At 53.2% G+C, this 17559-nt stretch overlaps 1 protein-coding gene across 4 annotated transcripts in view; it reads right to left on the reverse strand.

The window, feature by feature from the left end:
• The window catches only part of Dscam (DS cell adhesion molecule), a 589901-nt gene that overhangs the window by 40473 nt on the left and 531869 nt on the right, over positions 1 to 17559 (reverse strand). For all 4 annotated transcript variants that reach the window (XM_087211193.1, XM_004842472.3, XM_087211196.1 and 1 more), the window contains 6 exons: positions 15312 to 15429; positions 13345 to 13508; positions 11809 to 11907; positions 8834 to 9022; positions 7482 to 7772; positions 4270 to 4446 (listed from right to left, as the gene is read on the reverse strand). In XM_087211193.1, the coding sequence (XP_087067319.1) occupies positions 4270 to 4446; positions 7482 to 7772; positions 8834 to 9022; positions 11809 to 11907; positions 13345 to 13508; positions 15312 to 15429 (1038 nt within the window). The remainder of the gene's footprint in view (positions 1 to 4269; positions 4447 to 7481; positions 7773 to 8833; positions 9023 to 11808; positions 11908 to 13344; positions 13509 to 15311; positions 15430 to 17559) is intronic.

Consider the following 17559-nt stretch of genomic DNA (forward strand, 5'->3'; position numbering starts at 1 on the left):
CACAGCCAAAAGAAAAAAAGAGTCGAAGATGCGTGGACCCAGAACGCTGAGGGCACAAACAAGGGCCACACGGGGAGGCAGGCCAGGGAAGGCAGCGTCCACAGCTGGCTGCGGATCACCACCGCCCAAGTGAGCCCGTTCCCCACTTCCCAATACAGACACTCTCCGCCATAACAAGGGTGGCGCTCTCGAAGGGTGAGGGTATTCTGAAGCTAAGGCAGAAGACAGGAAGAGGAGGAAGAGAAGGGCCAGGGGGGGGGGGGAGAAAAGAGAAAAGGAAGGAGAGAAGAGAGAGGGGCAATGGATGGAGGGAAGGGAAGGGAAGGGGAGAAAGGAAACGCACACCGTAGAACCAGGGCTCAGAGCTCAGGGGGGCATCCGTCAGCGTGGCAGTGAAACCTTGGGGTGTGCATCTTCTGGTGGCTCCCCACCTTTACATGCGCTCGCTCCACGTGTTAGTTTGGGGGACACCTTTATTTACTGGAAGCCTTCCCATGTCTACGTGGTACCAGCCTCCTGGGTGGGCACTGCTTTAGATTCGTAAGGCTCCGGTTACTTTTGGGTTTTTAATAAAGAAGCTTTCTGGTTCATTCGCAAAGCAAAAAGTGGCACAGGAGGGCTCAGAAAGTGAGGGCTCTCTCCAGCCTACCTTTACCCTGTGCCCAGGCAGACCCACAGCCCCACCTTGGCTTGGGAAATCGTCTTCTGGAATTGACCAGTTTGAGGACAGTAATTCATTTGCAAGCATGTTTAAAGTAATAAATTCATTTCCACTGGGGGAGACAGATGAATTTATAGTCCAATTTATAGCACAGACTGATTTTTCTCTTTAGCTTACGCAAAGTCCCGGCGCTCCGGCCTGGCTCTGCCCTGTGACCCCTGCTTGTCGGTGCCAACACAGGCGTGCATACCCTCGGGTGATCCATGCTTTAGACAGGAGGGTGCTTTTAGCAACATTGAAGTTGATAACGACCCAGGAATCAAATTCGCATAAGGTCAGAGCTGCTGGGACCTCAGGGCCCGCCAGTGACTCCTTCCATCTCCTTGCACTCCAAAGGCTGTGAAGTTGGGGGAAAACCAGGGCGTCATGGAAGCAAACGTGGTTTCTGAACTCCCGGATAAGGTCATAGATTTAAAAAGTAGTGCTTGCAGACAATTTGGGTTTTGGGAGGTCACTATGCTCTAAAATTAGTAAAGTGCTCAGGAAGAGAGAACATAGGTTGGCTAAACTGCTTCAGTCCCATTTTCTCTCTTTTAAAATTTTTTTACATAAAACAACATTCTATTGTGCTCATCTAACTAGGCTGCTCGTCAAAGGCACCATGTGCAGAAACATTTTAATAGTTTCTAGAATCAAACAATGCAACCGAACATGTTCAAACCACTTCAAGTTGATCTTCCATAATCACCTAGCAGTGACCATGAGGGACCCTGTGATATTTTTCTTTAACTTCAATTTCCTTATTCCCGTTTTTGATCCTGATCTGTGCTTGCTCAAGCAGCGTTAACACATCCGTAAAAATGTCCTCATTTGGGACAGCAAAATGCCGCGAGGATCTGGGCCTTATTTGGGTCATCTTTTAACTGGGTGATTCTCCTATGAGCTCTGGACATTTAACAGGTAGGCACCTGTCACCTGCAGCTCCGGGGCTCTCGATTCCTTCTCCGAGTGGGTTGGAAAAGCTTTGTGTCATGGACGATCATTTGAAAGGGGCAGGCTAAAAGGCACTGGTCCTTCCAGGGTACGGCTGGCCCTCCCTGAACCCCAGACAGCTCCAGCCCTACTGTGTCTTTCAGGCAGCACTTCTGATAGTGACAAATGAGTCTGTCCCTTCTAGCCCTGACTTCTATACGGTTAATAAGAAAACGCTGCTGTGAGATTTAAACAACGTTATGTCTGGTACGGGCAGAGCACCATCCATGGCTCATTGGGCGCCCAGCTTAAATCCAGCCAGGAGGAGTGGAACGGAACTGGGCACCCCATCTTCGCTTTCTCACTGCAGTTCCCAAGTCTTTCAGATTCCCGATTCCAGCCTCCTTCGTTAGGCATGAACAAAGCGGGAGACGGCAGCCCCAGGGCAAGCTGCTTCTCTGGCATTCTCTGTCCTTGGCGCACCCCTGGCTGAGCCTGCCCTGCCTGCCTCGAGCTTCCCTCCTCTGTGCTGCCTCTCCCTTCTTTTTCAGCACACAGCAGACCGACACACTCCCTTGGGGCTGAAAGCTGTGTCTGGTGAGGTGCAGTGCTTTCTTTATGAGGCACAACTACAAAAATGCTCGCATCTGGCAGTCGAGGCCCGGGTGTCCCTGGACGCCATGCCCATAAGGCAGCAACTGAGTTACTCAGGGCTGTGCAGAGTGGAGACACAGGGTCTTCCATCAGGGCAGGCTGAACGCATCACTGAGATCACGAACGGCTTTAACTGGAAAGGCTCTTGGCAGGGAAAAGCAAGATTAGGTGCTTGGGTTCTAAGTAGAACAGCAAAAAATGAAATAATAGCTGGAGGGAAGGGGTGGCGCTAGGAGCAGGGAAGTGAGGAGCTTGGCAGAGTGTAGAGGGCGGCAGAAAGCACGGCCCAGGGTTTAACCCATCTGCTGCCAGACCCCAGGCTCCCTATAGATCCTGGGTTGAGAAATGGGACAATGTGTAGCCTTCTAAATGCACCGAGTTTGACACAGCCATCTACACACACAAGGACCCTTCCGGGACCCGAACAGCAATATCCCCATTGCTGTTGGGCTGTACTGTGAACGAGGCTGTAAAAATGTCTTTTTGATGTCTTAATGATAAACTCTCCTAAGTGGAATTCAACGTGGCCCACTTTATACTGAATGCCTGATTGTACTGGGCAGTGTTATTTCTCAGTGCTTTTTAAAATCTCGCTGGTGGCTCTCCCTGTCCTCCTCGCTTGGGAACATTCTTTCTCCCTTTTGAAGGCTTTCTTTTGTGTGCAGAGCACTTTTGGTTCTTTTACAGCTGCTGCTCTATGTGTTGACCTCCTACACTAAACCTGGAGCCCAGCAAGCTCCGTCTGCCCATCTTATACCAGGCACTGGGCATGATGTGGAGGACATAGGAATCACTCAGATAACTTCTATAAAACTGAAGGACAGCTGGTCGACTTGATTTAGAAAGAACATTTCAACAAGACTGATGTATCAGAATTACTGTGCGGTGGGAGATTTAAACAAAAGGGCTGTTAATGTGCAGCACACTTCAAATATTTTGATTTTTTTTTTTTTTTTTTTTGGCAAAGTGAGAGCCCCATCAGGAGTGGTTCAGATAAGAGAGGACAGGCAGGAGCCTCACCATGTTCCGCTGCTCTCTCTGGATTATGGCCAAGGAAAGAATGGGCAGAGAGGCCAATGTTTGCTGGGTATAAGTGAGGTCTGGGGATGTGGTAGACACATTCAGAGAGGAGTGCCTTAAGGTTGTACAACGTGACTTCCCACAGCACCGTCTTATCTATGCACTTTACCAAAAAGATGCCTCGGTCAATACCCTGATGGGGCTTCGTGCAGAGGCCCATTCCTGTAACCCAGCACTCTGGGAGGCTGAGGCAGGAGGACTGCAAGTTAGAGTCCTGGTTGGGCAATTTAGCAATACCCTGTCTCAAAATAAAAAATCAAAAAGGCTGGGGTGTAGTTCAGTGGTAGGCCACTCCGCAGTACTGCCCAAACTGCGCTTTATATTTGAAAGCACTTCTGTCCTGATACGTAGAGCATGGGCCTGAAGGACGCCGGCCAGCATGGCAAGCAGCCTGCCACAGAGTGGCAGAGTCAGCCCGGAGAGGAGTCACGGCTGACAGCGGCCCTCCCCACCTGCTGCTACTGTCTTTCACGGCGCAGGTCCTCCGCGGGGCTTTGGCTCCCACTTCTAACCTGGGAAACCTGCCTTTGGGCCCACCGTGCTTTCCCTGTACCGGGAGGCCTTGATTTCTGTTTCCAGGCAATAAAATAATTCTCACTGCCAGAGAAAATCTGATAGCTCTTTTCAAAGAAAGCCATCATTGGAGGCTTTGCTGGAACCACCGAAAATTAAACACAGTGGGTTACAAACCGCTGAGAAATTAATGTTCTTTGTGTGCCAGTGGCTGGGGCTTAGGGAACTGTGAGGAACCCACTCTCGCTTGCTTCTGATGCCCAAGGGGGGATGTGGGCATTGCTTCGCCCCAGGGCTCCGAGTGTCACTGAGGAACTTGCCGGGTCAGGCAGCTGTGGGACCAGCGTCAGAGGAGACAGGGCCCCTGGGGTGCGCCCGGCCTTGCCTACCTCTCAGCCTCTTGAGTCTCTGTTCCCGCCGCCGCCGCCGCACCACCAGCAGGAGCACGAAGAGCAGCAGCAGACCCACCAGGATGCAGGAGATGGTCACCAGCATCTTGAGGCCCTCGTTGGTCGCCAGCCCCTCGTCGCTTTGGACGACTGACTTAATGAGTGGAGGAATTGTACCTGTAAGCAGGGCCAAGGGTTAGATGGTGTCGATGGAGGCGGTGTGGTGGGTTTTAGGGATGGACAGGTGATGAGGGTCACGCGTGTGATGCCAGGGCGACGGCGGAGATGGGATGGGAGGGGTCTTCCTAGCTCCTCGGTAGCTGACTTGTGCCTCCTCCCCTGCCTAGACCTCTGCGCTACAGCTTTGCAGAAGATGTCCTTTGTGCCCTACCATGGGGTGCAGGCCCCTGACAGCACAGCACCACGCTCATTACCTGGAAGTAAGTGTTCCTCCACTGTCACAATGGCTAGAAGTTATTTGAAAAACTGTACATCAAAGGAGGAACAATAGATTTAGCAAATGAACAGGAAATGGTCTGAGGGGAGGCTGCCCCAGACACCCTGGCTTTTAAAGAAGTTTAAACTTCTTGGTGTTAAGTTATTCATTTGCCCGCCTTTCTTTCTTTCTTTTCTTTCTTCCTTCCTTCCTTCCTTCCCTCTTTCTCTCTTTCTTTTGTTCATTCCTGGCATAGAATTCAGGACCTTGAGCTTTCAAGGCAGGCGGCAGCACCACTGAGCTAAATCCCCGGCCTTTCATTTGCTTTTCGTGGCAGGAGTAAGACCAAGTCTACTTTAAAACTCCCATTTTGGGGGTATAAGAGCTACAGACAGCTTTTCAAAAGGGGACCCATCTAGGTCTTTAAAGCTGCTACTTATTGTTAAACTGTGCTATGTGATTCAGATGGTTTGGAATTACAAGGAAAAACACTGAAGTACAATGAACTCTGAGCTGTTTTAAGCTGCTTTTTACCTGGGGCTGAACACAAGGGGCACCGGGAAGTGAGCAGGCATCTGCTCTTCCGGGGCATGGATCTTGCCATCCCTGGTTATGTAAGGAGCTCCAGCCCTCTGCCTTCCCATGTAAAACAGGTGCCCAAAAGTCAGTGCTTAGGGAAAATAATGCAAAAGCAGTAAATCTCCCCCGAGCAGAAATGGCCTTTATGCTGCGTTCAGTAAGCAGAGCAGGAGTAATAGACTCTCTGGCCTTCTAAGATCTTTGCTAAAGCAAGAAGAGTGCTCTTCCAACTTCACGGCAGTTTTGGCTGAAAACCCAAGCCTCTAAATGCTCCAAAAGCAGGTTAGAGGCAGGCACAGGGAGGCAGGAGGCTGCATCTGTCTGCAAAGCTAGGGCGAGACAAGGACAGACAGGAACATTTGGTGCAGGCATGGCACAAGAAAAAGTCGGAGAAGGAAATGGAAAAGTTGGAAACCTGTCTGGTCTGAACATAAGGCTAATTATCAATGTTTGTTTTTCCCAAAGTGAAAAAAAAATGCTTCAGGCAGATTGTGACAAAAGAGATTACAGCTATATATCTGCAAGATTGGTTCCCAGAAATCTGCCATCTTATTCAAGGAAAAGAAATATGCACTCGTACCGTGGTGGAATGAAATTATTGAGGATTTCAGAAAATTAATGTAGCTCAGAGGATGCCTTTGTCATCTGTGGTCCTGGATGACGTAGAGCTATATTCTGTACATGACATATTCAGAAGACACATTTACAGCCTGCCAAGCACTTTGTAAGTCAGTGTTGTGGGCTCAATTCTGCTCGAGTGGCTCCTAATTCAGGGACCAGCTGCAAGTGCATGTCCAGCGTGTGTGTTGGGCCCATACCCTGCCTGGCTCTGCATGTCACATGGAGCCACTGTGCACCTGAGTGTGAGTCACTGATCCATGACCTGCAGCGAGGTGGCCCTGGCCTCCAGGTGTGTGGTGAGCCCCTCAGGCCAAGGGTGGGTGAGTGCAGTGGCTGGTGACTCTTCCACTCAGGCTGAGGGAAGGTTGCTGTCCCGCAGCAGTGCTCTGTGACCAGGACGCCTTGAAAGGCAGCGGCTGGGAGCTGAGATTAGGAGATCAGAGGAGGGCCTGGAGGAGGGAGGCTGCTGCTGGGCTGTCCCTGAGCCTAGGGCAGAGCTGGTTATAGGGCTGAGCCCCAGGGTGGCGAGGTGAGCCCAGACCCTTTCCAGGAATGCTGGAGAGCCGTGGCTTTGCATGTGCCGGGCTCAGACTTGGACTCAGGGAAGCAGGGTCTCCTCGGGCAGGATGCAGTGGGAGGGCTGGGTGGTGCAGCCTGGGGTCGGGGTCCCAGGAGCCAGCCGTGCTGAGGCAGTGGACAGAGGCTGTGTGGGGCTGGGCTGTGGCTGCTCGCACTCTGCCAACTGCTGGGGCTTTGCCTTGAGGTGAGAACCCTCCTCCTGTGGCTGATCCCAGGGAGCCACTGCACGTCTCCGAAGCCAGCACTGTTGCTGGGGATGCCCTAAAGGTCCCTGCTGATGCCAAGGACACACACTTCCCTCTGCACTAGGCTGGGCGTTTTCTCAGATATCGATAAATGGCCCTTAACACTAGAAAAAGGGCAAGAGTTTGGATAATTTGTTTTTGGCCAAGAAGATGTTAAGAGATACCGGGGCTGGGGATTTAGCTCAGTGGTTCTGGCGCCTGCCTTGCAAGCGCAAGGTCTCAAGTTCAATCCCCAGTACCAAAAAAAAAAAAAAAAAAGAGATACCTCATCTAGTATGCTGCCTGTGTGTGCATGGTGTGTGTGTGCACAACATATGTGTGCATGGCGTGTGTGTGCACAACATATGTGTGCATGGCGTGTGTGCAGGTGTGTGTGCACAGCATTTGCATGTGTGCAGGCATGTGCTGACACCCTTATTCTACTCCCTTTAGTACCCCTGCTTCCGCTAGGACACTTGCACAGCCCCTTTGTCATGTGGGTTGGGATGGGGTGGTGGGAGGGGTGGAGACACAAGAGCAAGGTTAGCGCGCGGCTGCCCCTGCAGGGACACACAGGGCGGATTCCTCCAGCCCCAAGCACAGCCGCTCATGCACCGGGCTCCCGCAATGCGTGTCATCACCACCTGGGCAGATGGACTGGGGAGCCACAGAGAGCCGCAGAAGGGCCCCACCCCAGCGGCTCTGCGGGCACAGGGTGGCAGGGATGGGCACACGCGACACCCCCGAGACACACAGCTGGGCCCGGAGCTTACTGCCGTCGTAGTTGAGTGTGGCGAAGTTGGCCTGCTTCTCGGCACAGCCTGCGCTGTTGCACACGCGCATCTGCAGCTCGTACCAGGTGGCTTCCTGCAGGTCGTACAGGATGTAGGACTTGGACAGCGAGGTGCGCTGGGCGGTGGTCCAGACCGCGGTCCCGAAGGGCCTGTACTCGAGCGTGAAGGAGGTGATGGGGCAGCCGCCATCGTTCCAGCCGATCAGGTTGAGCCGCACGCGGGTGCTGTTGACGCTGGCGAAGAGCTCCTGCTCTTTGGAGAACTGGGGCTCTGTGAGAGGGCCTGGAGGTGAGCGCGGGTGCGGGGAGCGGCTGCACCCCATACCCCTCCACCCCACGCTTCTTGTGCTGCCCTTGAGCTGCTCGCTCCGTCCAGCCCAGGATCTCAGACCAAGCCAGGGGCACGGGTCACTCGGGACCATCCACACTTAATCAAGGTCTTGGGGGCCAGCAGGTGTTTTGCACCCCACGGACCTCAGCATGGGAAGGGGAGGGCCTCATCCAGGCACCCCAGAGCTCCCTAGGAAGGTGCTATGCGGTCTGTTAGCGGTTCACACGCAGCAGTGTGCCGGGCGTGCTGTGTCCAACCCACGGTTGGGGGGTCACTCAAAAGCAGACAGCGTTGGGCTTGGGGACGAGGAGCATGGGTCCCCCACTGTCCAGTCACCTGGGGCCCTGGACTGACTGGCTACAAGCTGCACAAATCATCCCTTGTCACATGAACACAGTCCCCCGCCCAACGGTCATCGCTTGTCCTCTTGTCACCTGTGTCCACCCCAGCCCAGACAGTACTTGGGGAGACCTGCAAAGCCCTCCTAACTGCACCCACATGGGCCTCACCCCTGCATCTTTCTGGTTCAGTGCTCCCGAGTGCCACTTCCCAGGGACCCGGCTCCGACATTACACTGGACTTCAGAAGCCCAACTCACACGGAAAAGCTCACAGTGCCGCCCAGCCCGGTACTGCTGAGAAGCAGGACCAGGAGACAACGCGGGGTTTCTACATGGATCGGGAACAGGGCTGGTGAGGGACAAGCTGACCCCAAAACAGGACAAACCCCACATTTCATGGCACTTTCACTGGGATCAACGCCCTTGATTTCTACTTGACACCCTTCTCTTGAACTGGAACTGAAAGCATGAGCTGAGGAAACCAGGCTGCTCTGCAATCAGCTGACTCTTCCGCTGCGACACTGCTGAGCCCATTTTGGGAACAACAAAATTCAAATCCACAAGCAGACCCACAGGTAGATGCCAGGGGGACTTTCAGGCTCCAGCCTCCACTTCCCTCTGGAAGCCAGACAGATCTGGAGATGACCGAAAGCATACGTACCTTTCCCCAACGTCTTTGCTTCGATGATTTCACTGATGCGCCCTGGCCCTACTCCGTTTTGGGCGGTCAGGGTGAATTTGTACCAGGTCCCACATTTCAGGTTCTCCAAGCGGTAAGAGCGTTCGCTGGGGCTGATGGGAAAACTCCCCCACTGCTCGCTGTTGTCCTCGGAGTACTGCAGTATGTACCCTTGGGAAACAGGGAGAGTCCGGTGAGTGCTGCTCCCATCCACGGAGACGCTGGGGTCGTGAACAGGCTGAGGCTTCTCAGTCTGGGCATCTTGGAAGAGAGCGTTCCAACCCTGGCTGACCCTGGAGCCCTGCCCGCCTGGGAGGAGTGCCCTGGGGTTGATGTGTGAGGTTCGCACCCGACAGTGGCAATGTGGCGGCCCGGCTGCAGGACAGGTGACGACAGGGCCCCTCCCACTCCCCTCTAAGGCCATACTGGGCAGCGGGGAATAAACACTAAGTTGCTAAAAATCTGCCCCTTGGAGTTCGTGCCTGAGTCCTTGGGCAGAGGCAGAGGCTGACGCGGAGGTATTTGAGATCATCAAAGCTCTGGAACGGGGCTGTGCTGTCTGTGGGAAGGCAAATGGACACAGGGGCCTCCACCTCCCCTCTGGCCAAGCTCTCCTGCCCCAGGGGACTGGCTCCCTGTCCTGAAGCCATTCCAACACTCCCGTGGCTTCTCTTTAGTTTGGAAAATTCCCGCAACCATTCATTTCTCCAGATGTCCACTTTTCTCTCAGCTTCTGCAACCACGAACAACAATTGCCCATTTCTTGGTGTTGACCCAAGGCTTTTGCTTGTGTGACTTCACACAACCCCATGAAATAATGTCCCCTTTCCCAGGACTGATGGAGACGCGGAGACCCAGAGAGGGTGCTGCGTCCCAGGTCCCCTGACCTCGGCCCGCCTGCCTGGTCCTACGTTCACCGGACCCTTCTTTCTCACTGCCTGCCTTACCGATGTTCCCTGTGATCACATTTCTAGGGGCAGATGTGTCCTCCCTGCTCTGCTCCTGTTTCTCCTAAATATTCACCACCATGCAGCCCAGGACAAGGTCACTGAGCACTTGGTGTCCTGGCGCCTCAGCCCTGCCGGCAGCACCTGTGTTTCCCAGAGTGTTGGCCTGGAGACCCCTCTCGCTGACTCCTGCTGTGTCCAGCCAGTGTCCTCCCTCCTCCCTCTGGCTCTGCAGCCCTCCTTCCTGGGCCCCATTTCCTCTCCCTGTGCTCTGGCTCTGACCTCCCCCAATGCCTGTGGCCTAGGGCGTCCCAGCCTCCACTCCAGCCAGCTGCTCGTCCAGGGGTTGGGGTCCCCCCCGCCGATGGCTTGGTCCCCTCTGTGTTTCGGTGATGCCAGCTCCCTGTGTCTCAGGAACACTTCATCAGTGACACTAACCTGTGCTAACACTCTGTTCTCTCTCAGGCTTACTGAATCCAAAGTTTATTTTTTACATTTTGCAGTGCTGGGGATTGAAACCGGGGCCTTCACACTGAGCTGTATCCTAGCCCTTTACACATTTTAAAATTTTGAGACAAGTTCTTGTTAAGTTGCTATGTTGCCCAGGCTGGGCTGGAACTCGCAGTCCTCCTGCCTCCGCTGCCCAGAGTGCTGGCATTAGAGGTGTGTGGCACCAGACTCAGCTAAAGTTTGTTTCTTTGGAGCCTGCAGCCTAGGCCCCTTGAGCCCCTCTTCTGCACGGGGGTCCCAGGCCAGCCCAGAGCCCAGGGCGGACCGAGACCCCAGGGAGCCCCGCCCTTCCTCCGGGAGCCACGCCCACCCACCGCTCGGACTCCGAAGCTGGACACCTTTGACCTGCTCCTGTTCCTGGCGCCCAGCATCTCGGAGGAAGGCCATTGAGTTCTAATAACTGTGACCACTACAGTTTGCACTCCTCTGCAGCTGGGTCCTCGCCGCCGCCGCTGGGCGCAGGCTTTGTTCATCTCTAGTGACTCCCCGCGCCCTGCACACAGCAGCGGCTGCAGACCCACGCTCCTCACACCCGCCGCACAGCCTCCCCCTTCATCATCCAGCTATTTTTAAAAAGTAACCTCACCTTTTTCTTTCCCATAGAAAGGAGAAGAAAGAGGGAGGAAGCTCCTCCCTGGAGCTGCTCCAGTGGAGGGTGCTGAGTGCTATCTCGGGATCCGGGAGGGAAAAGCCAACAGCCCAACCTGTGCTAGGTGTGCGCTGCTCCCAGCAGGGCACAGCCGCCGAGCCGAGCGCAGAGCCGGGAGAAAGGGGCCAGCAGGCCTGCAGCGCCTTGGCTTCCCTGAACCGCCCGGTCTGGTCTTCCGGGTGTCTCCCCACCCTTCCCCGCTGCCTTCCAGGCCGAAGCCCAGGCCTCGCTCTCTGGCTCTAGGGCCACTTCCGTGACTCCGCCCCTCCTTCCACATGTCTTAGGCCGCCTCTCCAGACACCTGCCCTTCCCTCCAGATGGCTCACACAACCCTCTCAACTTCCTTGTGCGGGGATTATCTCGCTAGCTCATCTCTCCAGGATAGGCCTGGCTTTCACTTTCTGTTATGTGCCAATAGCGAAGGCCTCATGCAAATAAGTTGTTTCCCATCTAAACTCTATGCCCTTTGTCTCTTAGGACTTTAAGTCAGCACAGTAACCATGGTTACTGAAAAGAATGATACAGTGCTGATAAACCAAAGCTACAGCAACCAGAATCTCAGGGGAAGGACTACAGAATTTCCCCTTCCCTCGTTTTCATGTTAATATTTCACTCAGTCTAGATGCTCCAGATAATCGTGGGGAAGAGACTCTTTGGACAAATGATTTGAGTTTCAACAAATATGAGAGAAAAATAAATACTATTTCTTGCTTAAGTATTGGGAGAACTAACGATAGGATGCATTTTGGGGGTGAATAAACCAACGCTTATCAGGTATTTGACGAAGATGTGGCACTTGTGGCCCATGAGTACTGCCGAAGCAGACACTGGGGACAGCTGCACGCCGTTACCTCTGATGGAGCTGCCTCCGTTGTCCCCGGGGAGCCAGGACAGAGTGATGGAGGATGATGTGGTTTTAGATACAGTAAGCCGGGGCTGATCTGGTGGAACTAGATGGGAAACAGTTTTTAGAAAACAAGAATTAGTTTTTCACATCTTTAATCCTCTGTAACAGTCATTTACCGAATCATTTTTAACAGCCATTTATTAAAGAAGTGTTTTAGGTTGCCAAAATATGCAATTCACTTCTGTCAAAATGTCTATTTCCTTGATATCCTGGGCCAAAGAGATAGAGCAGAGTGAATCTATTATTTAAAGAAAATCCAACCCCAGTTCTACTTGGATTTTTTATCTAGCTCATTCCCCCTCATTCCTTGAATTTCTGAGTAGCTCATCACTAATTGAAATCTTTAAACTTCCTGAGGATGTAGGCTTTATTTTACTCTGAATTTCAGCCTTGAGAGTCAAGTGAAAAAGATAAATGATGGCCTGAGACCACACACACACAAACACACACTCCACTCTGAAATTCACAGATGTGCCATTGCTTTGTGGCACATGAAGTGAGCATTCACGCTGGGCTTAAAGGATATCTACTGCTAAACAATGGGCCTTTTTATAATTTTGGACTGGCTGTGAGGAAAGAAATACCAAAGAAATTCATAAGCAGGCTCTCCAAAATACAGAAAGCATCACATAAAACATCCTTCTCACGTCTTACAAGAGAAGCCTGATATATCAACCCAAAGGCCTGAAAAATTGGCCCTTGTCTTTTGAATCTTAATATAGTGTTATCTTACAAAATGCCCCTGAATTCTCCTGGCTCAATTAACTTGAAATTCTATTTTGCAGAATTTTAAAAAATATATAGCCCTTCGCCTCCCACTTTGATCCCACTGAGGGCAGTATTGATTTAATTTGATTTGCTGAATTATTAAAGTGACAAACCCCAAATCCAAGGCAGCATGTGCTTTGATCCTTCCTCTAATAAAATACCACCAGGCACCTAAATCTAAACGCAATCAGTAGCTGTTTGCACACAATTTTAATATCTTCGGAAATCGTGCACATTTTGTAGATAGCAAGAAAAATTAAACATCTTGCATTAAAATACACAATTGAATATTATGGCAATATACTTAGAGTTGCAATTAGTATCCTTTTGACATAGATGGCTCATAAAACCGAGTTAATTGGCAGACATAAAAGACAAGCATTCCGGCTTACTTTTCATTTGTGTTTTCTAGGTTGGACACACATATGCAAACAGTGTAATTAGTGGAAGTTATTAAGGACTTTTTAGAGCTATTCGCATAAAGAAAGGCATTTTATATGCAAAAATGTATTGCGTCCCAGTATTATCTCTGGGACTTTGAATGCTGTTTATTTTCTTTTATGTGTTTAATTGTATTTTCCAATTGAACACATATTTTTTGTAATATGAAAATAGCAATTCGCATTTTACAAAGGCTGCTTTTTAAATTTGTGAAGTTTTACCCTAGCATGCACACACAGGACATCCTTCAGGGGAGCTGCGCATTTCGCACCTTGTACTTGCAAATTTAAAATAATCTCGTCTGAGCCCCAGTTGTTGTTGGCGACGCAGCTGTAGTAGCCGGAGTCCTCCGCCTTCACCGTGCGGATGATGAAGCTGCCGTTGCTGAAGATGCCCCTGCGCCCATCAATCGTCACCAGGCTGGGCGTCCCGTTACTGCCTCACAGGAAGAAAGATGCACAGATTAAAGAAATTACAACCCACATTGGTTCAGGTTGGGGAGAAACATCGAGACTTCCTCTGAAGCACGCAGCGCACTCGCAAGCGTAATGTCTCCTGCATCATGAAGGAAGTACTCTAAGGCAGTGTGGGACACACCGCCGGGGGTGAGTGGAGTTCTCTCTGCCAGCTGCTCCCCGAAGGCTAGATCCATGGCGGGCAGGGCTCCTGGCTCGCCCTTGGGCGTCTGGCACGTGCCGGAGACTGTCCTGCCGGGGACCTGCTTTCCTCGACGGCACAGGCTCTGCACATGCCCTCTTGGTGGCCATTCTGGGACTTCCACCCACAGAGCAAATGATGGAGGGCAAACTAAACCTCGAGACGTCTCATGGAGCCACATAAAATCACACTGGGGATGAACCTGACAGGGTCAATGCAGAGGGCCCAGGCAGCGGGCTTCCTGCAGGGTGGCAGCGTGTCCAGTGGACTGGGGTCATTCCTGCCAGCCTGGCTCTGGGACCTTCAGGATGTCCTCTGCATTCACTGATTGTAAGTGCAATGAGAAAAGTGGTCACTGGTCCTGACCCACTATTTTAATACTTTATACCTCTTAATGGTTTTTATGTGAAAGGAGGCAGGGCTTTGAATCCACTGTACCAAATCTCTACGCTCCCAAGTGACCCCGGACCCTCCGTGAGACCCTAATTCCTTCCCCGCATAGAGACACAGCACTTTCAGCAGACATCATGGGCAGAGCATGGCTCACCCGCTTTCTCCCCTTCTGTCCTGGCTGCTGTTATTTTAATAATGACTACTGAGCGTGGGAAACTGGCCTCCCTCTGAGCAAAGCCCTACGCGTCCCATTCCTTAGGGTTATCTCAGTGCGTGGGAGTCAGGGCTGTGGGGTACTGGGCCCTTTATCTCTGAAGAAAAGGGACGTGTGAGGGCTCACGACAGTTGGGGTTCTATAGCCAGCCAGCCTGAGGAGGCCGAGCCGCCTTCCTCAGAGGTCCTCTGCTGGCTTGGGGCCTTTCCTTGCAACCATGGGCACGAAGTTCAAGGCTCTGGATTTACAGGGGACAGACGTAATTTGCAGCGTGATCAAAATATAAGGTGAATGCTTAAATTTGAAAAGTCTCATTACAGTACAAGATACAGTGCCACTAATTCCCCTTGGCACTTTGAACCCTCCCCCACCGTCCTGGCCGCTTCCTGCAGCAGCTCTGGAGCCCTCTTTCCCGAGTGTCTGCAGCTGCACTGTCCTGGCTACCTCGATGTCCTGAGTAGCTTCAGAACATTTCCCTTTTGTGATCATTTCGACTCTGGGGAAGAACTGGAAGTCACATGGTGCCAGCTTGGTGACTAAGGTGGATGAACACAGCGCCATGCTTTTATGAGCTGCCTTTCTGCTGGATGGCGCTTGGCAGCAGCAGTCACTGTATTTTTGATCAAGCCTCTTAAATCCATTCAGGAAAGAGGACTCCAGAGCTGCTTCAAAAAGTGGCCAGGACGATGGGATGAGTGTGTTCAAAGTGGGAGGAGGATTCTGTGGGGGATCCGTGGGAATAATACATATTTTAATTTAAATATCACTGTGTATTTCCATTGCCACCTGTGGTTCAGTCCCTTTCGGTGCCAGTGCCAGGATCGCCAGCCCATCTCAGAGGCCTTGCTAGCCTTCGTCAAACGTCCATCAGAATACATGAACCTGGAGCTGGAGACCACTAGACGCCCCCACAAGCCGCCGACGTTATGCCTGAGGGAGGCCGAAGGGCAGGCGCACGTCGGGTTACTGGTTACCTGTCTTTCATCCACTTCACTGCAGGCGGAGGATCCCCGACAGCTTTACATGGCAGGATGATGTCCTTCATCCACGGGGTGCTGACCGTGCCACTGAAGGCGAGGATCCGAGCGGGAGCTGAACAGCAGAAGAGCAGAGACCCAGTCACCCCAGACTCACGCGCACGGCGCCAGCTGGCCTTCCTGCACACACAGAGCAGTGCCCCAGATGGGGAGGGAGGGAGGCCCACCACCCACCCAGCTGCCAGCGCCTCTCTGCACCAGGGCTATGAAGAGTTTGCACTGTAAGGCACACAAACACCTGAAAATCCCCATGGTAGCAGTCTTTCTCCTACTGGCTAAAGGTGAGGACTCTAAATTAGGGATTTGGAGTCTCATAAGCAAAGCAACTCCAAGCTGTGTTTTCTATGAGCCCAATTATTTTTCAAAGCACTTTATGAGGCAATTCACCTCAACCCCAGAACTGAGCGTTAAAACATGCTTTTCACGTCAGGGACAACAGACAACACAAAGCATAAAGACCCAGGAGTCAGGAGGAAGCAAACCGGGACAGTTCCCCCACCGGCTGCGCAGTGCCCCTGTCTGTTTCAGCAGTGCGCTTTTCCGGTGCACACAGGAAGGAAAAGGAGCATCTCAGGTGACGTCTCCCGAAGAGCTGCCATTTGCTTGGGACAGTGACTCAGGTGCCCAAACCAGAGCTCCTTCCAGGGCGGCTGGCTCATGTCCGGGCCTGGAAGACGGAGACTGGAGAGCTCCATGGGCCTGGCTGAGAAGGGGCTTCCTTGGAGGTGGCACCTAGCATCACTGTCTTGGACGGGCCCCGGAGCTGGCATGGGCACCAAGACTCAGCCTTGCAGAGGATGTAACAGCCCCTCGCATCCCTGGACACCACCCCGGGCACACACGGGGGCCAGAGGTCGCTGTCCTTATTATCTTAGCCAGTGTACCCAGGCTGCCATGGGGCTGGGATGCAGAATGGAAGAGGCAGGCGCTTCCGCCAGGGGCCAGCCCAGCTACCTGGGCGGACGGAGACCTCGGGTGCCAGGGAGCCACTTCTGACTCTGGCCCCAGGAAAACAGGGCCAAGTGTCGGACCCTGAACTGTTCTGTTGGACTTGAGGGTTTCACTGGCAACAGAGGGTGCGGAGCGGCTCCCTGGGAAATTCTGGAGTCCTGGGGAATGCAGGGTTCTGGGAACCAAGTCAGCAGAGAGCTGGGGCATTAGCCTGGGTCTTAAGGTCGACCAGAGCCACTCATTTCTGTTCTGAGGCTGTGGGTGAGGGCAGACAAAAAGCAGAGGCAAGAGGCTAAGGACAAAGCCAGGCCTTTCAAGGGACAGGGAATTTTGCAGCAAAATTAGGCTACATGTTTGAAGCAATCTGTCCTGAACATCAGGAGGGACAATCCACCGATCACCGATACTTCTGATTTTAGAGCTTGGCGACCAAGAGATAACTCCCACCCTGGTCTGCAGACTCCACAGATCCTGGGTGGGTCCCGGAATCTGTCTTTCAACAAGCACCCACAGGTGAGTCCAGTGCAAACCCTCATCCACCCGAAGGCTGGACAGCCCTTCGGAACCGTGCTGCTCCTGGGCTGCAGGTGGCTGGGCTCTGTCCTCTGCCTGTGCTGGCCTGCATCCCAGGATGAGGTTCTGCAGGGCTGGCCTCCACAGGAGCAGCGGTCCTGCGCTTCAACCTGAGCCTGGACTGTGGAGCTGCCGCTGGCCACCTCTGCCATCCAACGCCTGCACAGTGCCCTGCACCACCCACTGGATTTGGGGGCAGAAGAACACTGGCTGCCGCCCACCTCCCTGTGCCGCCCCTGCCTGGTCAGGGGCCTGCTCCTCCGTAAATCCCTCCTGCTCCCAAGGTCCCTCCTCTTCTCCAGCTTGGACCCCCACCCCACTGCCCAGCACCCTGGAGGGCATGGGAGATGCTCGCAGGGCCAGGCAACTTCGGCACAGACCTCTTCCTCCTGCCCCGCCCTGGAGCTCTGTGACACACCTTGGAGTGGAGCCCCAGCGCTCCCTGCTTCCAGGCCAGCCGTCCTCTGCTCCCCCGAGGCCCGGTATCCCCCATCCCCCGGCCCGTGCTGTGCCCTCCTCACCCCACTCCAGGTGTTCTCAGGAAGGCAGCCAAGTCCTCCAGCAGTGCCCAAAGCCAGAGGCACCTCCAGCACGGGCTCCCTTCACCTGCCCCGCAGCAGTGGCCTCCTCTGACCACCCCTCCTTTGAGAAACCTCCGCTC

This window comes from Heterocephalus glaber, unplaced genomic scaffold (genome assembly GCF_053883595.1).
Source record: "Heterocephalus glaber isolate CG9 unplaced genomic scaffold, H.glaber_assembly_v1.0 deba00000122, whole genome shotgun sequence".
Lineage (NCBI taxonomy): Eukaryota > Metazoa > Chordata > Mammalia > Rodentia > Bathyergidae > Heterocephalus > Heterocephalus glaber.